General features: G+C 33.2%; 2 protein-coding genes across 2 annotated transcripts in view; both read left to right on the top strand.

Annotated features, from left to right (window-relative positions):
• The window catches only part of LOC132563011 (uncharacterized), a 141,779-nt gene extending 132,416 nt beyond the window's left edge, over positions 1-9,363 (top strand). The window contains exons 11-13 of the mRNA XM_060227776.1: positions 4,465-4,534; positions 7,305-7,418; positions 9,313-9,363. Of these exons, the coding sequence (XP_060083759.1) occupies positions 4,465-4,534; positions 7,305-7,418; positions 9,313-9,363 (235 nt within the window). The remainder of the gene's footprint in view (positions 1-4,464; positions 4,535-7,304; positions 7,419-9,312) is intronic.
• A 12,663-nt stretch (positions 9,364-22,026) lies between these two features.
• Positions 22,027-23,457, top strand: part of LOC132562993 (uncharacterized) — a 32,351-nt gene continuing 30,920 nt past the window's right edge. The window contains exon 1 of the mRNA XM_060227759.1: positions 22,027-22,194. Coding sequence (XP_060083742.1) covers positions 22,045-22,194 — 150 coding nt within the window. The 5' untranslated portion in view covers positions 22,027-22,044. The remainder of the gene's footprint in view (positions 22,195-23,457) is intronic.

Genomic DNA, 23,457 nt, shown 5'->3' with positions numbered 1-23,457 from the left:
CGGTGTGAATGAGAAATAAATCGCTTATGGATGGACTGTTAGTTGTGTGCTAGGCCTGGCCTAATTATCACGTTGGTTTAGTGTTGGCAGTGTTCAGCAGAATATCCTCATTATGGTATTACGTTTGTCAGTTGTGAAGTTCATCCCGTCAGTTGGAGAGATTTTCAATGTCAACCACAGGTAAAAGTGACATGAACTTCACATAGAAAAATTGATTCTGAATTTTTTACTATGGGAAGTATTGTCATGACCAAAGAATGTGATCCATTTTGGAGCAAATGTTTGTAAAATGGTTGTTCGGTTTAAAAAAAAAATAATTGAAATTGAAATAATTGGTTTGTCATTGAAATTTTTTTTATTTGTATCTTGGTTTGGAAAAGATATTGAGAATTTTAAGATCAGTTTTAATTCCAAGGAGGAATATAATCACTTCACCTGCATGCATTAACGAAGGCTTGTAAGGACATATGTATTCTAAAAGAAATATACATATACCTCTCCTCTAGAGTATACACTATCTTTAATTCACCATTATGTTTTCTTTTTAAATGTTTGGAAGGGTGAGCTCTTTACTAACACTTAAATGAGACCTACAGGAAAGAACTTTTTGTTCTCAAAACTGAACAGTTTTGCTCCAGAGCGGATCGCAATATAAGCTGGCCAATCGTAATGGAGGATAAAAAAAATGTCTTTTTGTGGTTTTTTTTCATAGTAACAGCATCCAATGGGAATAAAAGGGAGACAGATATTTAGTAGCCAATCATCTGTTATTTTGCATCCGTGGATTACAATGAATTACCATATTTTTTGTCACAAAAAAAAAATTGATTTCTACATCATCAAAAAATGTGTATTACATCATTAGTAAATGTGTATCAGGTAGAAAAAAATGTGTATTACATGAACAGAAGATATATCTTACATCACTAGAAGAAGTGAACATCATCACCAGAAAATGTGTTCATGTTATTTTTTTTTTATCTTTTGGATAATATTTTTACTTTTTATTAACATTTTTAAGGTAAACTTTTAGCATTATTGCACGAATAGAAACTCGATCAGAATGTCCTAGAATTAGTGTTAGTTTATGATAGTTTATTTTATTGTTTATAAACATCACAAATGAAACAAGATTTAGCCTCTTAATTACATCTTCTTTAAATAGTGACCGATGATTTGAAGAAAAAGGAGTTGTCCTAAATGATACACATCAAGTCCTAAGGTAACTAATGACTCAGCACTTGTACAGACCATACCTCAAGGGCTGTACGTCACCATAGCAACATAGTGTCCAACACTTCGCTCAGATCAGTCGTGCACGAAGCTTGTCCTATATATAAGTACGTCTGATACCACATGCAAGAATATATGTGCACAACCAACAAGATATCTAATCTTGAGATGGCAGTTGTGTGGTTCCCTCTGATTACGTTTCGTTTTAAACATTTGCCGATATTTCAGCATCGTAACTTTTTTTCTTTGTTGAATATGCAGGTGTTTGGGCTTATTTTTCTAACTTTCACTTCTCATTCATTCATCATGTAAATCTAATTTTTGAAATTGCACATCAAACTTTTGAAAAATGATTTTATTCTTTCTGTAGAATTGGATATTCTTGTGTGTTGACCTTTTGGGCCATTTTAGTTATTATATAGTGCATCACAGACCACAAGATCAAAAATTGGAAATTTATTGAAAAATAAAAGTACAGAGCGTATTTTGGTAAACAATATCACAATGATTAACCTGTTCACAAGCTTAGACCTCGGACACATCACAAGTACACACATTATGTTTCTGACAAAAATCTCTTAAATTGCGTCAACTTAATAACAAAACTAAAAAAAATCGGAATGAAATATTCATTCCCCAGTGAAATTAATGAAATTTTGATTGAAAACAAGAGCTGATCATCACATCAAAGCTATTAAATCTCACACAGGAACTTGCTTGCTTGTTAAAGTCAAGGGAATTTTATAGTCTGTTTGCACTGAACTGCTTCAGTATAATTTGATGCGAGTCACTTTCAAATTTACATGGATATTTCTATCTGATAGAGTCACGCAGGGAAGCATATGTCCTGGGTTTAAATCCTGCATAATATTACCAGGAGTATGGAAAGAGTCAGAATTCAAATCAGTTATATTTTCAACATGCTGTTTTTTCAGTTTTATTTTTTAATCCTCTTTAAAAGAATTAAAAAGATATTTTTCATAAATTTGTTTACCCTTGATAGATTTGTTTGTCTTTTCGGGAAATTGATTTATACATTAACTTTATGCTTCGGGTCTGCATACTTCCATGTTAATTAAAAAGATTTGTTAATTTTGATCATAGAATTGTTTCTATTTTGTTTTTCAAACATATGTTTACAGGTCTTAATCCATAAAATTAACTGTTTTTCATATTTTAAAGAAAATTAAACAAAATCTATGAAAACTATACTGATGTAAATTATCATATAGAATTGTGTTATGCTGTAGTTATCCACCAATAAAACCATACCTGGTAATAAGCCCACCCATATCTGGTTCAGTGCTTACATGTGTATATTAATGACCAGCAATTCCATCTTTTCATAATGCAGAGTTATCTGCCCTTGTGAACGGCTTTTGGGTATTACATTGTTTGTGAGAGTTATGTCATTAGAAAACCACATCATTTTCTCACAAAACTAATGAACACTCCGACCTTTTACAGTAATTTAGATTAATTTTATCACCATTAAGATGTAGATTGAGGGAGCTTAATCTTGTTTATTAGAAATGTTTGTCATGTTCTCTTAGTCAAGTGTATATACACATTCCAACTGAGGCAAAATAATTTGAATTGGCTACTAATTTTCTGGTGTTTCATTTTTTAATGATATAGTTAATTAGTAAACTTGTGGGGTTGTATCGATTAAATACTGACATTGTATATAAAGTACATGTTTCAGTAATAAAATATCTTATTTATTTTCACATCAAAATCAAATGCACACGAAAATGTAACCTCGGTTCTGATTGGCTGTTGGTTTTCTTCTGTTTAGCCTGTAAAAAAGTATGTATCCTCTTTTCTGATTGGCCTGTTACAATTTTATTTTAACATATATATATATATATCTTAGTTTGTTTTGTTTATCACTGTTTACACAGAAAAAATATACTGTATAGCCTGTTTTTATATCATCTGACAATTTTGACCAAAACTTTTCTTTTTTTTTCTTGTTTTCTTTTTGATCTCGTATGATGTTTTGACCTGGTTTGGTTTTGTATACGATATTGTGTTGTGTATCATCTGTATATAATCTTGTGTCTCTCTATGTACTACACAAAATTTCACAGTCGAATGTCTTCGGAACTACTTTGCCAATTTCTGTCACATTAACATGCACTTGTGGGAGTACTTTCTATCGTAATGGTCTATGCTGGCGCCTGTAGTGGAAGATTTTACTAACTCTTTATTTATTTTCACTTGTCTATTTTCACCTTCACTTCCTCAACTCTCTTTTTTTGTAATTAGTTGTCCACGTTGAATTTATTTTGTTGTAAAGTTAAACCTTTGCATTTTAAGTCTTCCAATCACAGTCAATGTTCACAATACATTTTAATTCTTTTTCTGGTTTAAGACTGCAGAGTAAATTTCCACATGATTCCCAGAATTCTGTGTAAAGATTAGTGTTTCCTTTTATGTATGACAAGATAAGAAATCAGTTTATTTAATTCTGAAAGGAATTACCTGATCTCTGTCATTACTGGCTTTATTTGCTATAAAGTCTATTATTTATTATGTGCAGACAAGAATCTTGTTGGAGTTGTTTTTGCATTTAAAGTGTTAGTTGATGTATTTGTGGAATGTTTAACCTAGAACATCTTGAAAGTTAGTATTCAGTAATTTTCTGTGGATGATTGAAATGAGCAGATCTAGCTAGCATTGATAATCCAAGTTTGGTCAACATTTTTCAAAGTTTATTGTTACAATGTATTAATAATCGTTATGAAAAAGTGACCTTTTTGTACAAATGCTAAATGTATGTCTTGATGTTCTCTCAAGATCATATTTCTGTTTGAGTTATCTCCCTTAAAACTGTTTTCTAGATTTGTCTTAAATAATGCTGTTTAAGTAGAGTTATCTCCCTTAATGATATTTCAGTAGAGTTATTAGCCTTGATAGGATGATCTATATTAGGGATATACCCACCTTAGCCCATGTGTGTGGGTAACTGTTTTTTAAGTTATCTTCCTTAGATATTGTTTGACGTAACATTCTAACAATTTTTGAAATCCAAAAGTTTAACATAGTTAACTTTTCAAAGATGTTATTTATTAACCAGGATCAAATAACCTTTATGAAATGTCAAGAGGATGTCTCTTAGTGGAACTCTTCAAAGGGAAGTCTTTGTTAGTGAGGCACATACATCCTTAAACAGGATGAGACCTTGTGTTCTTTACTATTGGGTTAAATGATGATATTTTGTTACAGTTTCCAGGGTTTCAGCCGGCTAAGAATGCATAACAAGGGCGGATCACCAGTGGCATTTGTGGAATTCCAGGTAAGTGACTGGAGCAGTTAAATTCACATTTGTTTCTGTGGACGTTGAGTACAGCTACATACATTTGACGTTACTCATAGACAACTGCAGTAAGGTTAAATGTTACTGTCAGGTATCCAAGTACAGTTAGCTATAGACAAAGGACCTTTTATGCAGTTAATTACAATTAAATATCAGTTACCTTTTCGAGGAAATTGGAAACAAATTTATCATAAATTTATCATACCATACTGCTACTTTAAGACATGAAGCTGATTATACAGAACAATAATTTAGCTGACTGTTAAACAATACATTTACCTCAGTTGATTACTGCATAATATTAACATGTTTCAAAGTGTCCTACATTAAAATAAACTTCCATTGAAATTTAAATACTTTTGAAACTTCCCCTCAGCCTCATTTATTTATTGTAAATAATTAGCGATACCCATAGTTATAGTTTTTTGGTAGAATTACCAACAAATACTATTTCATTGCTTGTGATAAGCCCACCCCCTAGAGTCAATAGTGGATAATGGAATAGTCCTGGTGAGTGTATTGCTGAATAGATATAGTGTTTATGTTGCAGCAGAAAACACGGAGGATATAGAACAAAACTTCTACCAAAATCAAATAAAATAAGAATTTTGACCTCTGTGAACTGATTAAGGTCATTTTGAGATCAGTAGGAATTAGGTAGAAGCTAACTTTAAAACTGTGTTTCTATCACAAATCAACCAACATGTCAAGTCAAAGTATTGACAATCCTGTCTGTTCTCGACCTCCTGGAGAAAATGGGAAAAGTTACGACGTCATTTGTTTTCTGCAGTGTAAATAATTCATTGTTAATTGGTATTGGGACGATCAGTGGTTGGTCTAATCAGCAGGTCAAAGGTTAAACATCATCAATATTTCCCTTTGTTTAATAATGCCATCTTGATTGCTTTGTATTAACGTGTGTAGCTGATAGGACCGGTCCCTACCACATGGTAGGCTACATCAGATAATTACTTTCTAGCATGTGCGATGAAAATCAAAAGAATAATTTTATCTTTCATCTTTGAAGGAGTTGTTTTAGAGACGTATTAATCAATGATTTGCCTTTTGATAGGGATTACTGTGTAAGTTATCTGTATTGTTTGAAGACCCACTCTGATGTGTCAGGTTGTCATTGTACAAATGAGATAAATTAATGATAATGTATTTCAATGACCTTGAGAATAATATTGTATTTCAATGACCTTGGGAATAATATTGTATTTTAATGACCTTGGGAATAATATTGTATTTTAATGACCTTGGGTATGATATTGACCTTGGGAATAATATTGTATTTTAATGACCTTGGGAATGACATTGCATTTTAATGACCTTGGGAATAATATTGTATTTTAATTATCTTGGGTATAATAATGTATTTTAATGACTTGGGAATAATATTGTATTTTAACGACCTTGGGTCTCTAACTGTGCAGACTGAACTTACCTTACTCATTCACTTTAACTTCAAGTACATGATTTAATTAGTGGAAGTCTTAACTTCAACTTAAATATGGATTGATGAATACTTAACTATTCAGTATATAGTAACCTAGATAATAGTGTTTCTTAAAGTCAAGAGTCAGGTTTGTTACAGGACAAGGAAATATCATTAATGCTTACATAGTATGGACGTAATTACTAGCCTTTACATTAATGTGTTTTATGGTATGTTTTGTATGCTAAACCAAGTGTTGTGGAAGACCTATCTCTGTATCAGACAAAATGATGACTGAATTCAAGATTTATTAAATATACCAAATGTATGTAGCATACTCAAGTTTCTTATTCTGTGATTTGTCTGAATTGTTTGTTTTTATTTTCAATTGTTGTTTTCATAAATAAATAAAATAAAAAATTTAGCATCATTTAACTTTGAAAACCATGATGCAAGTGAAATATCAGTAATTTGTAAAAAGAGGATATATATATTAAATATACAATTGATTTGGAGGTTTGAAAAAATTACTCTGATGAAGTTAGACATGGTTATTAGTAAGCAGTAGAAGGTGGATTAACCATGTTGATGTTTACACTCATTTAAAGTCAATAATTGTACACATTATTGTGATTTTATTTGTGTCTCATTATATATCTCTGCACAGCATCATGATAGAGTTTTCTCCCTTTGTTTACTGATGTAGCTGATACATATTCACTTCTTGGTTTACTTCCCAGCACTGTATCAACTCTTCTCACCCCTTCAACTGCTCATGGAATTGTCAAACACATATGAATAAGACATTCCATTATTTAGATTTGGGTTGATATGCACAGCTGCCTTGCTTGACAACATGATCACTGTATTGCATCAAACCCTTTCTGACTAAATTTTATTCTTTTGATTCAACTTTTATTCCTTAAGGAAAAGAAGACATATTTCAAAATGGATAAAAAACTTCGGATGATGTTTGGTGTCCCCGTCTTGACCTCTGTTTGGTCACACAAGAACATTTACATCATTTTCAGAAATTATGACTAATATGGTCCCTGACTAGGATGTAATACACATTAATTACAGAATTCCTGTGTTGACCTCTGACCTTTGGCCTCTCTTTGAAATTCATTTGTATTATTACCAATGGTCTATGACCTCCTTGACCCAGGGACCTTCAATGCTTTTATGGCCTTTAACGTTTTACTATGATGATATTTTCCCCTCAATCCTTGGTTGGTGGTCCCTGCCAGTATGTCATTCCATTGACCTTTCATCCATGACCTTTGACATTTGACCTTTCTCCATTATCAGGATGTTAGACAAGCTTTGGAGGCCAAGAGCAGACTACAAGGTTTTGTACTGTTATCGTCAGACCGTGGAGGAATTCGTATAGAATATGCAAAAAATAGGATGGGGGAGGTCGTGGTGAGTGGAGTTTAAATGTTGCTATAGCAACATCCAATCAAAATTCAAGTAAGAATAATTTGAATTCATTTAACAAAAGGAAAAAAATGGCTGTTGCAAGAACAAAAAAACAACAACAAAAAACAGAAAACAAAAGGAAAAAAGAAAACAAAGCAAAAAAGAAAAGTTCTCTTGAGGTACCATTTGGGGTGTAGATATATAGTTTTTATAGATAGGGTGATTAAACAAGAATGAAGGATGATGATACTAACTCTATACTCTCTGATATTGACTGAAATTCATTCCCTTTTTGTTGCATTTTTCATCTTAGCATAATAAACCTGACATCCCTGTGGCTAACATTAGACTGTCCTTATACAGTATAAATGATATGATCCTATTTCGAGCACAGGTATTTCAGGTTAAATTTCATTCCCGTTGTTATTTTTTTCAAGTCTTTTAAGCTTGAACATCTTTATAAATCTGCATCTCTGATCTATATGTATATAACCCATTTAATCTGACTGTTGTCGTGGTTATACCTTAAACAAATCTTGATGAAGTGAAAATATCTGCATTTCCACATGATCAATTTTTTTTTCTTTTAATTTTAATTTTATTTATCTATTCATTTATTGATTTTCTTGAAAACTTTAGAAACCTAGATAAAAAGAATTGTTTCAATCAAAATGTGTAAATAAAATTTAGTTTGCAATTTAAGTTTTTTTATTTGTTAAAAATCTTTACAGCGGTTTTATTTTGATTCCGTTTCTACCAGTAGAATGCTTTAGAATTCTTAGTTGTGCATTCCCCCAATGGACCTCACAAATTTAAAAATCACATGATCACTGCATGAAGTATTTTGATTGGTGGATGGGTATGCACAGCCCTTAGATTGGCATTTCCCACAAAATACATTTGTAACTGTATCCATGCTGTTTTTGTGGTAGTGATGTTATGAACCATTCTCAGTGCTTATTTGAACATGAAGAGCATTTTCTCATACTTACCATGAAGCAGGTTTTTTTTTTTATTCATGTATTTCATTTTCACAATTGCTTTCCATTGGTGAATTTGGTGAAAATTTGAATTTTACCAAAAAACGCCAATGGAGATCACTTTGTGTCCCATTTGAATGTAACTAAGGAGCAATTCCAGTTTTTGGTCTGAATTTTAGCTTTGAATAACATCGCTAAATGATCTATACTTTTGGAGGTCAAATACTGCTTTTTAAGGCATCAACCTGTTGAAAGTTCTTAATAAACACATTTTTCTCAGCCAGAAATTTTCAAAAGTTGAAAAGTTTATAGATGAAATGGTAAAAATTTCTGATTGGAAACTTGACTACAAGCTAGCTTTAGTGAGGTGATACTCTGAAATATAGGGTATAATGGTCAGTAAACACTGATATCAGGGAAATTGGTGTCAGAAGTCAATATGTGATTTTTCACATATAATTGTACTTACAGTAAAATCATGTATTTTCACGGCACTCAGTTTTTGTAGATTTTGAACAAAGTAGTTTTTGTTGATTACTTGACTTCAAGGATAAATAAAACTCAAGGAGGCGACTTAAACTAATTTCAAAACTTTGTTGACATATAAATATGTGGATTACGAGTATCCATGAAATCCATGAAAATTAATGATTATATCATATTACTTTACTTCGCATTTGAGGAAAATAGGCCTTTAAAATTTTGTAAACTACAATAATGTTCTTCGTGATCAAATTTTCTCTGATTCTGATGCAAGATTTTACATGTTGATAATTCATGTAAGTTCTTGTAACCATAGCAACCTTAAAATTGGAAACATGCAGTTTGTTATTAAGTTGTATTAAATAATAGGAATAAGATATGGTTGTTTTACCTTGAACATGTATATTAACAGAAATATTTGTTTTAATTTTCAGGGACAGAACGAGGTTTTAGGTTCTCCCATTTCTCCAAATTCTGCCTTCTAAGAAAAAAGAGTTCCTGCGAATGTCTCCATGGTTACAATATATATATATATATATATATACGATTTGTTTCTTCACTTGTTGTCTGCTCATGGACCCCATGGTGTTGCCATGGATACCAAAAGTCTTGTTGTCAGCCTGGAATTTGTTGTTTTGTCTCTTTCATGTTTTTTTTATTATTTGTTCTTTTTTATAAATATTGCTGTCTTGGCTTGTTACCATAGTAACGTGCCTGACAAGGTATTTGTTAGTTAGGAAATCTAGTTGTTACTCCTAGTATGAGACCTAGTATCATTATAATGAGTCGATGTAATATGCAGTAGTACAAGCCTAGAGATAATTATCATATACAAACTTTATGCATGTAATTGTACAATAGAGCTACGGACCTGAATCCTTTTTCAACAGTGTGATGTTTATAATATTGTATATTGTACATGTGTTGATATTTAATATGTATCAAATGGTGTATTTTGTAAAATAAGAAAATAATGAAATGCAATTTTTCTCATGTTGATGTGTTTTCATAATGAATGTAGTTTTCCATCTTGTTTATCCTGCATTCCTATTTTAGATGAATGGAACAATCCAGTTAGTACATATAACTATGATGTAACTGGACTGTTCTATTTTACAGTAGGGAAATGGTAGTTTCAAGATGGTTGACATTTTTTTGTCTTATACATAAAATGTAAAAAAAATGTGATTTTGTAAAATTTCATATCTATGTTAGTGTTTTCCCATTGGCTCTTTTCCGTCCAATCAAATCTTGACATATCTGCGGTGCAGGGCATATCCACATTTTAACGAATATGAATAAAGGCCTTTTTAACGTAATGTGTTCAAAATGTATGAAAACACAGCGTTGTGCAAATAAATTGGGAAACCAACTTTGTTAATATATAAATACACCGACACCATTGATTGGTTGTATAAGTTAACCTTTGACCTGTGACCTTGTTTGGCATTACCATGCACTAAAATGCACACAATAGGTATGGTGGTTTATGTACATACAGCCATATCGAAATCATACGATACAGCAAACGAAAGGTTGTGGATTCATAATTATCTTGGCAGTAGAAGTATGACATTGTTTTTTGGAGTAGTTTGAATGTCGTTTAATATCTTACCTTCCAAGAGTTAGGTAAACCCCTTTCTCCTCTTAGTTTGTATGCCTGATCAAAGCCTTTTCATCTGATACTAATTGGAGATGGAAAATTGCTTATTTATATGAATATTTCAAACTTTAAAAAATCAATTGTTTCTACAAATATTCTTATGCTATTATTAAATTTTTGAGAAATGTTATCTTAATATGCAAATCTTTTTTTTTTTTTTTTAGTAACATTTCAATGGTTTGTTTTACACTTTTAAAATGAATGTCTGTTCCTTACAAACCTATAGAGGATATTGGAACAGTCCAAGCTTATATAGTGCAATCCGATATTGGAAGGATCTATAAAGTAAACTAGGGGGAAGCATTTATATAGTAGTAACTTTTCCTTACATGTTATATCTGTTTGTGAAATTGAAGAGTACAACGAATGGAAACATTTTCTGGAAAAAAAATGTTTGCAATTTTGATTTTGATGCAATTTTAACAAAGCACTTTATTTATGTCTGGGCTAAATGGAAGATTATTCAGAAACACTTCAGAAAACAATATAACAGTCTTCTCATGATGCAAGAATACATTTTCCGAATAAGATCAAAATTATTTATATTCATTACCTAGTTATCGACATGTTAGAGTTCATGATGCTGTTACTTAGTGCTGTTTTTCAGTAAATTTTTACGAGCTTTTCTCGAGTTAATGTTCTAATTATAGACTCACTGTGCAATAATGTCACTAGTTTTTGTCTTCGTATTTTACACAATTATAACAAAAATGACATTTCCAGCTTTACATTCTGTAACACCGATTACTATTCCAACAAGAAGTAATAAAGAGAAAATGACACTGTAGATTTTGATTGTTATATGACAAAATACTGATAGCTGTAAATCTGATTTCACAGTAATGTAATAAAAAAAAAACTCAATGGAAAGAATGTTTAAAAAATAGATTTCAAAACATGATTGATCACAGAAAAAAAGGCGGAAGACATTTGTTTGATTTTAGGTTGCACAAACAATAAAATTGTGTTTCAGAATTTATAAGACATCATTAAATTTATTATAAATTTACCACTAAGTCTGAAGTCGGTCTCTTGATTTTTAAACTGTTATCCCTTTGTTATCGATTGTGAGCTTGAATTAATTTAAATATCAAGTTGTTTTGATGATAATTATTGATGTAATATTTAAGGAGTACATAATTCTAAATCTGTAGTGAATTTGTGAAATAGTCACAAAATAGGTGGAAAATACTTTGTTATAATCCGTACAATATGCACACACATTGTGATATTTTTACCATGACTGTTATCTTGTTTTGCAGATGAAATCTAATTTTAAAGAATTTGTGGACCAATGAAATTTATAAAGAACAACATTTCCATCAGATCAAATTATTTATTCAATTGAGTAATTTTGGTTGCTAAGCAACACTATATATAAGCAGTATAGATCAAGGTGTACATATTCATTATAGTGTTAGAATTGATTAAGAAACAATGACACAGGGACATCAAACTAAAGTATTTGTTTTTAATCTTTTGCTGATTAAAAAATATGCCCCCACTAGTTAAATTGGGAACACGGAGCAACACCACATTTGTAGCTAAGTAACATATGCACTTTTTTTCTACAGCTTTGGTTTTTATATAAAAGTTTGTTAAAATACATTGCTCTGCCCAAGTTTGCAATCAGGGAAACAATCGTACTATCACATGAAGAGCCCCATGTCTATACCATTCAGTGTTTGTTTATTCTTCAAGTTGAAGATAGAATTAAATACATCAACGATAATTTCTCTCCGTGTAAATTGTTTTATATATAATGTAACATTCCAGTGTGTTATGATGACAATAACTATCATGTATAAGGGTTGTCATAGTGATGCTTGATACAGTGTATAAGGGGTTGTCATGGTGACTCAATACCATGTGTGAAGGGTTGCCATGGTGACTCAATAAAATGTGTGAAGGGTTGCCATGGTGACTTAATACCATGTGTGAAGGGTTGCCATAGTGACTTAATACCATGTGTGAAGGGTTGCCATGGTGACTCAATACCATGTGTGAAGGGTTGTCATGGTGACTCAATATCCTTTGTGAAGGATTGTCATGGTAATGCTTGATACATTGTAAAGGGGTTGTCATAGTGACTCAATGTCATATGTAAAGGGTTGTCATGGTAACTGAATACCTGTATAAGTTTCTGGTAACACTTGAAACTGTTTATAAAGCATTGTCATGGTAGTAAAGCTTGATACGAAGTATGAAGGGTTGTCATGGCAACATTAACTACAGTGTATGAAGAGCTACCAAAACAAGTGCTTGGTTGATTATCATTTTTTTTCCTCTAATTAATCAGTATACTGTTACCATACAATTACATTTTTGTGTTTTTTGGTCATTTTTCCCATTTTGATGCAATGTAACTTTAAAATATGATAAGCAGGCCAGTTGTGTCAATTTTGGTCACTGAAGTTTTTCTCTATAGAGTGTTTTTTGGATGGTCATGAATATTCATATTCACCCAATCATGATTATTTAAGGATCTCTTGATCATGAATATTCATATTCAACAATTCAGAAGCCAGTTATGTACAACTATTGGTCAAATACAGGAATGACCTTGTGGTGACCTTTATAGGGATTATCTTCAGATCTCACCAGAGACGAACTGAAATGTCTCATCAAATTTTGTAGGATTGCTTTTGATGCAAACTTATGCAAATTAGAATGAGTATGTAGGGTGAACGCCCCTGATTGTCGGAAGTGAGTACATGTTTTCAGATTGTCTGTTTGAACGTGTGGTAATTATATTATATATCAAATCACTGTCTGGGACTGCAGCAATGAAAAACGTTTTTATGAGTAAGGTAGGAAAGAATGATGACAAGAGGCTGATAGTGTCATGGAATGTGTTACAGGTCTGATATAGAAACCAGCAGATTGTCCTATAGATTCAGCAATAAATTCATTTACAACACTGATAGGATAGAGATAATGTATCTAGGTAGTGTAATGTCACAGGATGTTTGTCAAGATAAACATTCTGAACATTTATACTGATTCATGTGAGCTGGTTTATGATTAATGCAATAAGTTATGGGGATTTTAAACATATAATGACTGCTCTTCCAATGTTGTTTGAGTCAGTGCAAGCTCCCAGGCAGTGTAATCAAGGTTGTGTGTCTCGTTGTTACTTTGTGATAAATATCAAAACACTTGTTAATGCGATTTGTCATGATGTAGGTATACCAATTTAGTGATACCATCATGAGAAAATTTATGACAATTGTATGTTAATATTTTTTTTGTATATTATATTTGATTGAAAGGACTATTGTTGTTTATTTAGCTGTCTCATTAATAAAAATGTTTTTATTTCATTTATTTGAAATCCAACATTTGAAGAAAATTTATCATCAGAAACAATAAAGGAACTTGGAGTAGATTTAGATTTCTGGGCATTTTAGTCTTTTCACAGTCTATACTCTTGAGTTATCTTACAAAATTCAAGATTCATACGTAAATAAATTTCCTCCCAGAGTAAACAAATATCGATAAATATGATCTCAATTCATTGTTTATAATTTTAACCCCTTCAAATGGAGGCTGGGCTAGATTTAGATCGTTTTTTTTTTTTTTTTTTTACTTTTTTTTTTTTCTTTTCTTTTCAGGAATATTTGGTAAAATTGTCAGTTGGCCATCACTGATAATACTCATTGAAATGCAATATATTGAGTTTTGTGTATATTTTAATCATATTTGTAACTTTTACTATCAAGTATAAATGTCCTTCCCTGTTGTTATCACTGGAGATTAGGTAACTCCGTATTGTTCATTTATTGGGATAGTTAACTCCCATTTTGTTTTCATCAGTGCAGCGGGTTGCCTCCCTTCGGTATTTCCATCATTGGAGATCAACACCAGAGGACATTTGATAATGATTATTGATTTATTTATTGAACCTGACACCCCTTACTTCTAATATGTGTAGACATGTAGAACAGCTAGTGGAAGGGTACTTTAATAGAAATCAGGGATGACAGGTCATTTTTTTCATTTAGGTCAGTCAAGAGCTGATGGATTATGAAATTTTGTCATTTTTGTACAAGTGTATGTTACAGGGTATTAAATCATTCAAGGGACTTGATTTCTCATTCACTTAAAACATTTTGAGGAAATAGAAACAAATCAAATAAATATTTATAAACAAAACAATACAAAGAAGAAACATCCTATTTGACTCATACGTGCAAAGTGAACAACAGGATTCTGGAAAAAGATTTCTCTATATTCAATTTGAGCAGAATTTTAGTCAATCAATCTTGAAAAGAGTGAAAATAAAAAATATAAAGTTAATGAATATTTGTGAAGTATTCCTGGTGTTTTATATACTTGTGGATATTCACTACTTATTGATTGTCTCCCTTGAAATACTTTCAGGTGAATAAGATATAAATACAGACCCTGCTCATTTGATAAGTTATCAACTGACAATCTTTGTGTTTTCTTAAAAAGTAAAACATGTGCTGATGGTTTGACAGTCTCCAGGATTAATTCATCATAGAACTTGTGATCATGATCGTCACATGAGTTTTGGTGATTAGTAAATTTTATATTTGAGGAAAGCAGCATGATTTTAAAGTTTGAAACAGGAATATGTTTCAGAGCTGAATTCTTGGATATTAAATGCTATGTTGACAACTTACCGGTTGTCAAAAATACAAAGTCATTTCAAAGTTTATAGAAAATCATTTGACAAACTCTGGTACAATAGAATATAGTGTTGATTCAAGGAGACAAAAAACCTGAACCAACCAACCGACCACTTAAGTGTTCGGCAGAAATTCTGCATTATAATCTGTCTATACAATTAAAAATACAACGTAGAATAATCTATCTTTCTAATCAACAACAAATTTAAAAAAAAAAAAAACATTTTGTCAATAAATATGACAGTACTTTATATTCTCTGTTTAAAAAGCACACAGTATAACCATTTGAATCTTGGTGTTTCCTTGAGGCTGTCAACACAATCAAGCACCTGTTTGTTTAATCCTGGTGTAGGATTAGATAATTGTTTAGTATACAGAGATGGAGCTGAGTCCTTGCCCGCTATAGTTACTTAATGAAGTAGTATTTAGCCATTAAAACGAATGTATATAGATGTGTTGTATTTATATAAAAATTGATGTATGTCTGATGTTAGGAAATAAACAGGTCTGGTATTTAAACCTGCAGTTACTCCCCCGTAACCCTTAAATGGACATTTTGTAAATTAATGGGTCAACATTTTTTACAACATACTGCAAAAAGTCAATCCTGTGAAAAGGAGTTTGATTCTGTGTAAGTAATTTCATATTTTACTTAATGATATGTAAACGTTGTGTGCAAAGATGTTTCAAAGGGAGGTAACTGTTGGATTACTTACAGACCTATCTACATTGATTGATGATTGATGTTCATTCTCTGAGTGACTCAGAGGCTAAATTTAGACGTGTGTGCGTGCATGTACTCTTAGTTAAAATGATGTGTTAGCAGGGCAAGTGAAAACGTTAAAGAAATACTAGATATTTGCCATTTTTGAGCTCTTCATCAGATTTGAGTTGGATGCCAGATTTGAAATTAGATGACTTGTCCTGTTTTTTGAAGTTTGAGGGTTGACCTTTTTGAAAATTAGGACTGACCTCTATCCTGGTCAAGGTCATTGTCAAACTTTTTTTTTAACTTTCTGACTCGTTTATATTAAAAAGCTATCGGAGGGTGTTGGTTACGAAGCATTGTTGTAACACCATAGAATTCAGTGTACTTTGTTACTGATGGTGCAGAATTTTCTTATCCAGGACAGGAATGGGTTGTTTTCAATTTTTATTGTACAAGTAACTTTCTTCTGTTACTCCAAATTCTGTAATAGTCACATGAATTATTACTCGATTCCAAAAACACATATTTGCAGTTGTCAAATGTCATAGAGGATTTCTGGTAGAATCTAGTATACACACAAGGTATTGCAAGATAAACACATCTATAGTGTGCCATAATGATAATTGATTTGGATTCATTCTTGTCCTGGGTACAATACGCGTTGTGCAATTGAAATTTTGCTCAAGACTTTTCGCTGTCGCTTAGAAATGGTTGTATGAGGAGTAAAGCTAGAAGAGAAATGAGGGGAGATAACTCCATTATTTATTGGGAGTCTGTGTGAATCATTTTATATTTATTTATCATTTTTCCGAAATATACTGCAATATTCAATTGGTATTGCATATTATACCATGTGGTCAATACATGTCTCAACCTCAGGAATGGAAATGGGTTCTTCTAACAATTGTGAACGGAACATCCCATTTTGGGTAGGAGGGAGTGTAGGGTGTTTTCCTCATCATGTGACTCGGTATAAGAACACATCAGAATAAGTAGTTTAATCTTAACCTAAAAATTAACTGTACTTTACATCTGAATAAACGAAAGATTGTCTTCATATTGTAGTTTTTTGTTATTTTGTTTGAATGTTTCCTTCATTATATTAACTTCTGGCATTTGTCTGTGGCCGCTAACTGGTGCTTTTATAGTAGTATAGTAATTACACAGAAATTCCATAACAACAGGGCTTCTGTAGTGTTATATCACATAAACTTCATAACCTTAACACTATTATAGGCTTATCACACAGACATTACATAAGTTGTCCCATTTCTAGTAGGTTATCACACAGAAATGTATAACTTTGGCGCTTCCGTATCATACAGAATTTTAATAACCTTGATGCTTCTACTATATTCTCACACGGAAACTTGGCACTTTTAAAGTGTTAGCACTCCGAAATTTCATAACCTTCTACTATTTGTATTCGCTATCACACAGAAATTCCGTACCTTTGGTGCTTTTATAGTGTAATCACACAGAAATCCCGTAACTTTGTTGCTTCTATAGTGTGATCACACAGAAATTCCGGACCTTTGGTGCTTCTATAGTGTGATCACACAGAAACTTCATAACCTGGACACATGGCTTAACACAAGCTTTTCACACACGTTTCTTGTGAGAGCTGTAAAGTATCTGTGAAATAAAGAAAACAAAAATGCTGTCATTTTGCGGCCGTTCACCACCTAATATGTCTTCTCCGTCGGCAATAATATTGAAAGGGACAGCTTTTCAACAATGTCTCCAGACCAAAATTTCATTGGATGGTCTCCATGACTTGATGGTCCACAAAATGAAGATGCGGTGGTATGATCAAACCAGTGTTCCAGCAGACTGATAGTTAGCTATTTTGTTCCAGTGCTAGACAATATGCTGACATAAATACTAATGATCGTACGACAAAATTGGAAAAACGATCGTAAATAACCACTTCAATGAAGTAATTTGTCAACCAGCTTAAGAAAGCAATATTTGGTTTTATTTTCAAAAAATTAAATGAGAAAAAAAAACAATCCATTAATTGTACAATGTCTAGGCTGTAATACCTGACTTATTTACAACTTTTCTTGGACAAAGCGAAGTCTTTCAAAGAATGAAAGAATGAAAAAAAAACTATGGCAGACAATCCAGTCTATACAGTATTGTGTTGTGAAAGTCTGTAGGTAGCATGTTGCAGGCCCTGAATTTGGCGTTTTCTCTAAGTATGACCAATGTATATAAATATTATCATAGCTTTAATGCAAGCAAGCTATGCTCATGACACAAAATTTTAACCAAGGGCAATAACTCTGTAATTAAGGGGTTGCTGGGTCTCAGTTTGGTAAGCATTAGTATAAGCTTTGTATACAGCAAAATTCATGATCCTTCAGGCAAAGTTATGCTCCAGACATGAAATTTTAAGAAAGGACAATAACTCTGTCATTGAGAGGTCGAGTGCCCTGAATTTGGTACACAGCACAGTGCCTTAGTATCATCAATGTAAACACACGATTCTTACTTAACTTTGGGCAAAGTAATGCTCTTGGCATGAAAAAACGGATGGACGGACAAGGCGGTGACTGCATGCTTTCTCGAAAATTTGGGAAGCTTAATAATGAAATAGACGACAAAATGTTGTTTTTCAGTTTTTAAAGATGCGGGCTCAAGAAACATTAATAAGATTAAGTTTGAGTCACAAAACATACATCCCTGTTATAAAATGACATCATGCTTGGATGTCAAACATAACGGTGTCGATATACTTTGTCATTCAAATGATTACGTCACTTTTTGTAAAACTGTATTTCAGTTTGTGATATATAGTTGCATCTGTATAAACATTTGATATCTTGAATGGTAAGATCTTAGCAATATACACGATAATCAGAGAGCTATTACGTTTTCCATGGTAAACGACAGGTCCAGATCGTAAGGCACCTACTTTTCATGTTATCTGTCTGTACTTACAGTTTATACATATTCTACATGGTCTAGCTATCATATAATGTGTATACAAAGGGAGGTAACTCGTAGATATGACCAGTGGAATGTGAATCCTAAATTGTATCGTCTATCTTGAAATGAATTTAGATATGGAGTGTAACCGTCCACTTTGGCCAAAATTTTACTAACACTAACAAGTTATGAGTTATATCTAAAATCCTTCGGCTTCAAATGTAATTTTGACCACAGCACACACACGTATCAACATTTAGGCAACTGAACCTAGTCCTGCGTAACCAGATTTAACACTAGCCTATCCTCCCCGCCGATGATGTCGAAAAATCTAAAAATAAAATTGGACAAAAATGTTACGATCTTAAGCTTTCCGGAAATCTCCGATATATGATTAAAATGTCGATTATTTCTATAGCATTGTCTCACACGATAGGCGTATCGCCATGGGATCGCACGTACAATTTCAGCATCATGACATCGTGTTTTTTTAAATATAATTTTTATCGTTTGTTTTTTAATACAACTTTTTAATGAACTAAATTCTAAAATCGAATGTCAAATAATTTCATTATTCATATCCATATGTGTTGCAGAGATTATTAGAAAAATCTCGACCTGACGGCCCAAGTGAGCTATACTGTATAAGGTTACCGCGGCATCCGTCGTCCGTCGCGCCGCCCGTCCGTCCGTTGTCTGTCAACTTTTCCTAAAACTCACTTCTAGTCATGAACAACTGAATGGATTTGAACCAAATTCGGTTTAAGTATTCTTGGAGAAGGGAGAATAAATTGGTTTAAACGGAAGATCTCGGCCCGCCGTAGTTTGAAGTAGTTTTGTTCTAAAAATAAAGTAAGAATAAGGTATATATAAGACGAAATGAAAGTGGTCTTTTTTTTTTCTTTTTTTTTTTTTAAAACAACTCTTTTTATGTCATATTATATTATTATAAAACTAACAGGCGAAAAAATAGTGAATTTACTAAAATGATTGATATTTCTGAGTCCCTCAAGAAAAGCATGGTACAAATCTGACATGCCAATATTAGTTCATTGTCATTATAACAGGTCTGTTTAGTTTCAGCTGCAGATGGGAAAATATTCTCTACCCAGGGATAGTGGCCACTTAGGTACGGTTAGCAAGACTGATAACCTTACACAGGTTCCCAATGTCTTTACTTTAGGATTCGAACCCTGGGCCTTGGATTACTAACGACTCTGATCCGTAATATTAACTTTTTACTGAGTCAGTCAGAAGCTGGAAGCAATTATTATTTTCATAATGGAAAAAAATTTTAAAAAAGCACACAAATATTGAAATGAGCAAATTATTTACCAGATTAACATATTACAATCCATATGGGTCAAGTTCACAATAGCATGTTTCGTTGTGTTCGCAGTGACAAAATGGAGAGAGGCAAGGTTTCCCGGCACAAGTATTGGTCTGACGTCTATTGCGCATGCCCGACAGAAGTAAGGTATCTAACCTGTCTTGTATGGCGATAATATTGTCGCCAAAATCGGGATTTGTTTTTGTTTCCTTCATTGGTAACAAAACACCAGGCTCTGTAACAACAAGTTTTCAAAAACAAAACCTCGTTATGATAAAATCTGATATTGTCTTAACAAAAGCCGACTTTTAGAAATTCGTGAACGACAAAGTCGATTTAAATACATCTACACGGTAATGCAGTATTATCTTACAAACTAAGGTGTGTGATATAAAACATTAATGACGTCAGTATTAAGAGCACTGCGTGTTGTGCGTTATTGGCAATCTGATCTACACGAGTTACTTCCCTTCGTTTTACTCTCGCGATTAGCTTGAAACCTCTAAAACGTGCGGCTCGTCAACGCTGTCATACCATAACAGTTCAATTTTGAAATGATACTTCTTACCGTAAGTAACGCTGTCATCAGTGGAATTCGAAACAGAGATAAATATTAAATTTCTTACATATTGAATTCCGGTGTATACGTCTCCACTTTATTGATTTTTGACATTATTTCAGTTTGTTTCAACATTCTTCAACCCCCTCCCAGATGTCAACAATAAAAGCTTCTGTAATACCAGTACTGTTTCTGATTCAAAATATGAATCGGAAGATGGAATCCACTTGTCTTTTGAACAATCACCTGAGTGACAAAACGCTACACGGGACACTGAATCGGCGTTATTAGAAATAAAGGTAATTAAATTTCGGGGAAATTTGTGTACGAACCAGCTAATATTTTCGGTAATGAATGAACGATCACCATCACCACCACCACCACCACCACCACGATCCCTAACAACACCAACATCAACATCATCATATATATCTAATCCTAGATGCAGGCGGCGCATGTGACGTGTCTAGCGGTCCGCCATCTTGGGAAGGTATTTTACAGGCTGTCGTAAACAGAAGAACTTTCACTGTTACATCGGCGTCATGCCTTCCTATTGTGCAGCCTACGGTTGCAATAACATGCGTTCTTTGGAAACAAGGAACAGAGGCATCACTTTTCACAAGTAAGTCACTTTTTTACAAGGATTTTGAGTTGTTATAATGAAAATACGATCGTAACATTGCTGGTCCTAGGGTTGACCTTATAGGGAGTGAATTTGGGTTGAACGTAATCTAAAGGTTGTCTATGGCTAGCTATAGCATGCTATTTCAGCACATTGTAGTTTACCTACACCATGCACACGGAGGCCTGTCAGCACTGATTGTCAGTGCCTTCAAATGCTTCATTTTAGTGGCAAAGAATACTTTGGTTTCATTGACTACTTGACACAATGTGAACTAATTTATCCCACATGCCTACAGAGAGAAATTAACAAAAAAATATATATGTCACATTATGTGTTTGGCCTAAGTTCCGTATCACTGAATATATATAGTGCTGAAGACTGTGCAGTAAAAACTGAAGTGCAGTTTGTTAAAAAGACGAGAAATGCAATGCACCTAAAAAAGTGACGAGTACATAGATTGGGCGTCTTTCATTGTGTGTTTATTGTCATTTTGTGGCCTTGACCCAGTAATGGTACTAGGGCAATACAGGATGCAGAACAGCAGTACTAGTACAGTACTATATGGTCACTAACATAATGACAACATAGTCTCTATCACATGTACCGGAGTGGCAAAATAAGGGTTTTTTTTTTTCATTCTTTGTGCAGGTTTCCATCAGATATTGAGCGGAAAACCCTATGGGAATTAGCCATGAAGAGAGAAGGCTTCCGTGCCACAAAGAGCAGCTACCTCTGCAGTGCGCACTTCAAAGCAGAAGATTTCGACCGCACGGGTCAGACTGTGAGATTACGGGCTGAAGTCGTACCATCATTGTTTAATTTCCCATCACACCTGCAGCAAGTGAGTTGAATTTGAGTTTCTTGGAAAAATCTGCCTATCCTGATATATTCCTATAGCCGATAGCAATAAATTTTGACTTATATGTGTCTTTTTTTTTATTTTGCTGTAACATGCTGAAGTGCACCGACATGTTTGCAAAGTAGTGTGATTGATTACAGTTACCTTTTGTGTGTGACAGTAGTTTCATTTTGGTCACAAAATAAGCAACTAGCCTATAACTTGTACAATATATAGTTATCTTGGTCTTATTAGTGATGAATACAGAATATATAGACAGAAGACATGATTTGTTGGCTGGTTTATGGTATCAGTGCTGCATATGTAGAGAGTATATACTTTGTATTTGACTGGTGCAGTGGGACTTAAGAGGAAGTAGTTTGCACTTCAAGCAAGGTCACACTATACTTGTCATGAATGATGTGATTGTTGTTGCATCAATTTCAAATAGTTATTGGATTATAGGTTTACCTTCTCTACACATGTATGTGAATGTTCAATGTGAAGACAAACAACATGCTGCATTTCATTAGAATCACCTGTAAGTGATATCCAATTGTATATTACCTTACATTGTTTTGCTGTGGTCTCCTCATTCATAATGCACCAAAATTCAAGAAAGTAGCCAGTGGGATTATATTATTTCAAGAATTACTCATATAAATATCAAGTCATACTTTTATTGTGCACCTGACTTTCTTGTGTCATTTTGCAGATTCACCCTGCATATTTTTATGCATTAAAATATGAATGAAAATGTCTCTCAGTTTCATGTTTTTACCAAGACTCCCACTGTCACACTGCATGTGACTATATATATATCATTAATTAGTGCATCTCATGGTCAGAGGCTGTTAGCTGCTATGTGGTACTTTGCATTCAGTGTTCTGCATGCTGATATAACCTTTAATAGATTGGCAATATGTGTAACCCTCTTGAACCGTTCGAGAGACACAATTGAAGGACTACCAAAGGTGAAGAAAAGCACCTTTTATTTCCGGTAAGCTTACAAAACTCTCTCGCTCCCGTACCTGCCCTGGTCCCAGGCCTCGTGACACCAGTCCATCCAATATGCTGTCTAGTGACCGGAGTAAGGGACGATCTTGTCCCCTCCTATTTATGTCTAATGCCTACGTGACTGTCAAATTTGATGGGTGACCCCGGTTGACCAAGGCTGTCAAACTATTACTAATTTTGAATTGGATCCCAGACATTCTGGAGCCAAAACAGTCGAAAACAAATACAAAGCCTTCAATTCGGCCACAC

This window comes from Ylistrum balloti, unplaced genomic scaffold (genome assembly GCF_031769215.1).
Source record: "Ylistrum balloti isolate Yb309-2 unplaced genomic scaffold, AGI_CSIRO_Ybal_v1 Utg371556, whole genome shotgun sequence".
NCBI classification, from domain to species: Eukaryota; Metazoa; Mollusca; class Bivalvia; order Pectinida; family Pectinidae; genus Ylistrum; species Ylistrum balloti.
Note: the sequence above shows the minus strand (reverse complement) of the source record. Positions and strands in the feature narration are given on the sequence as shown.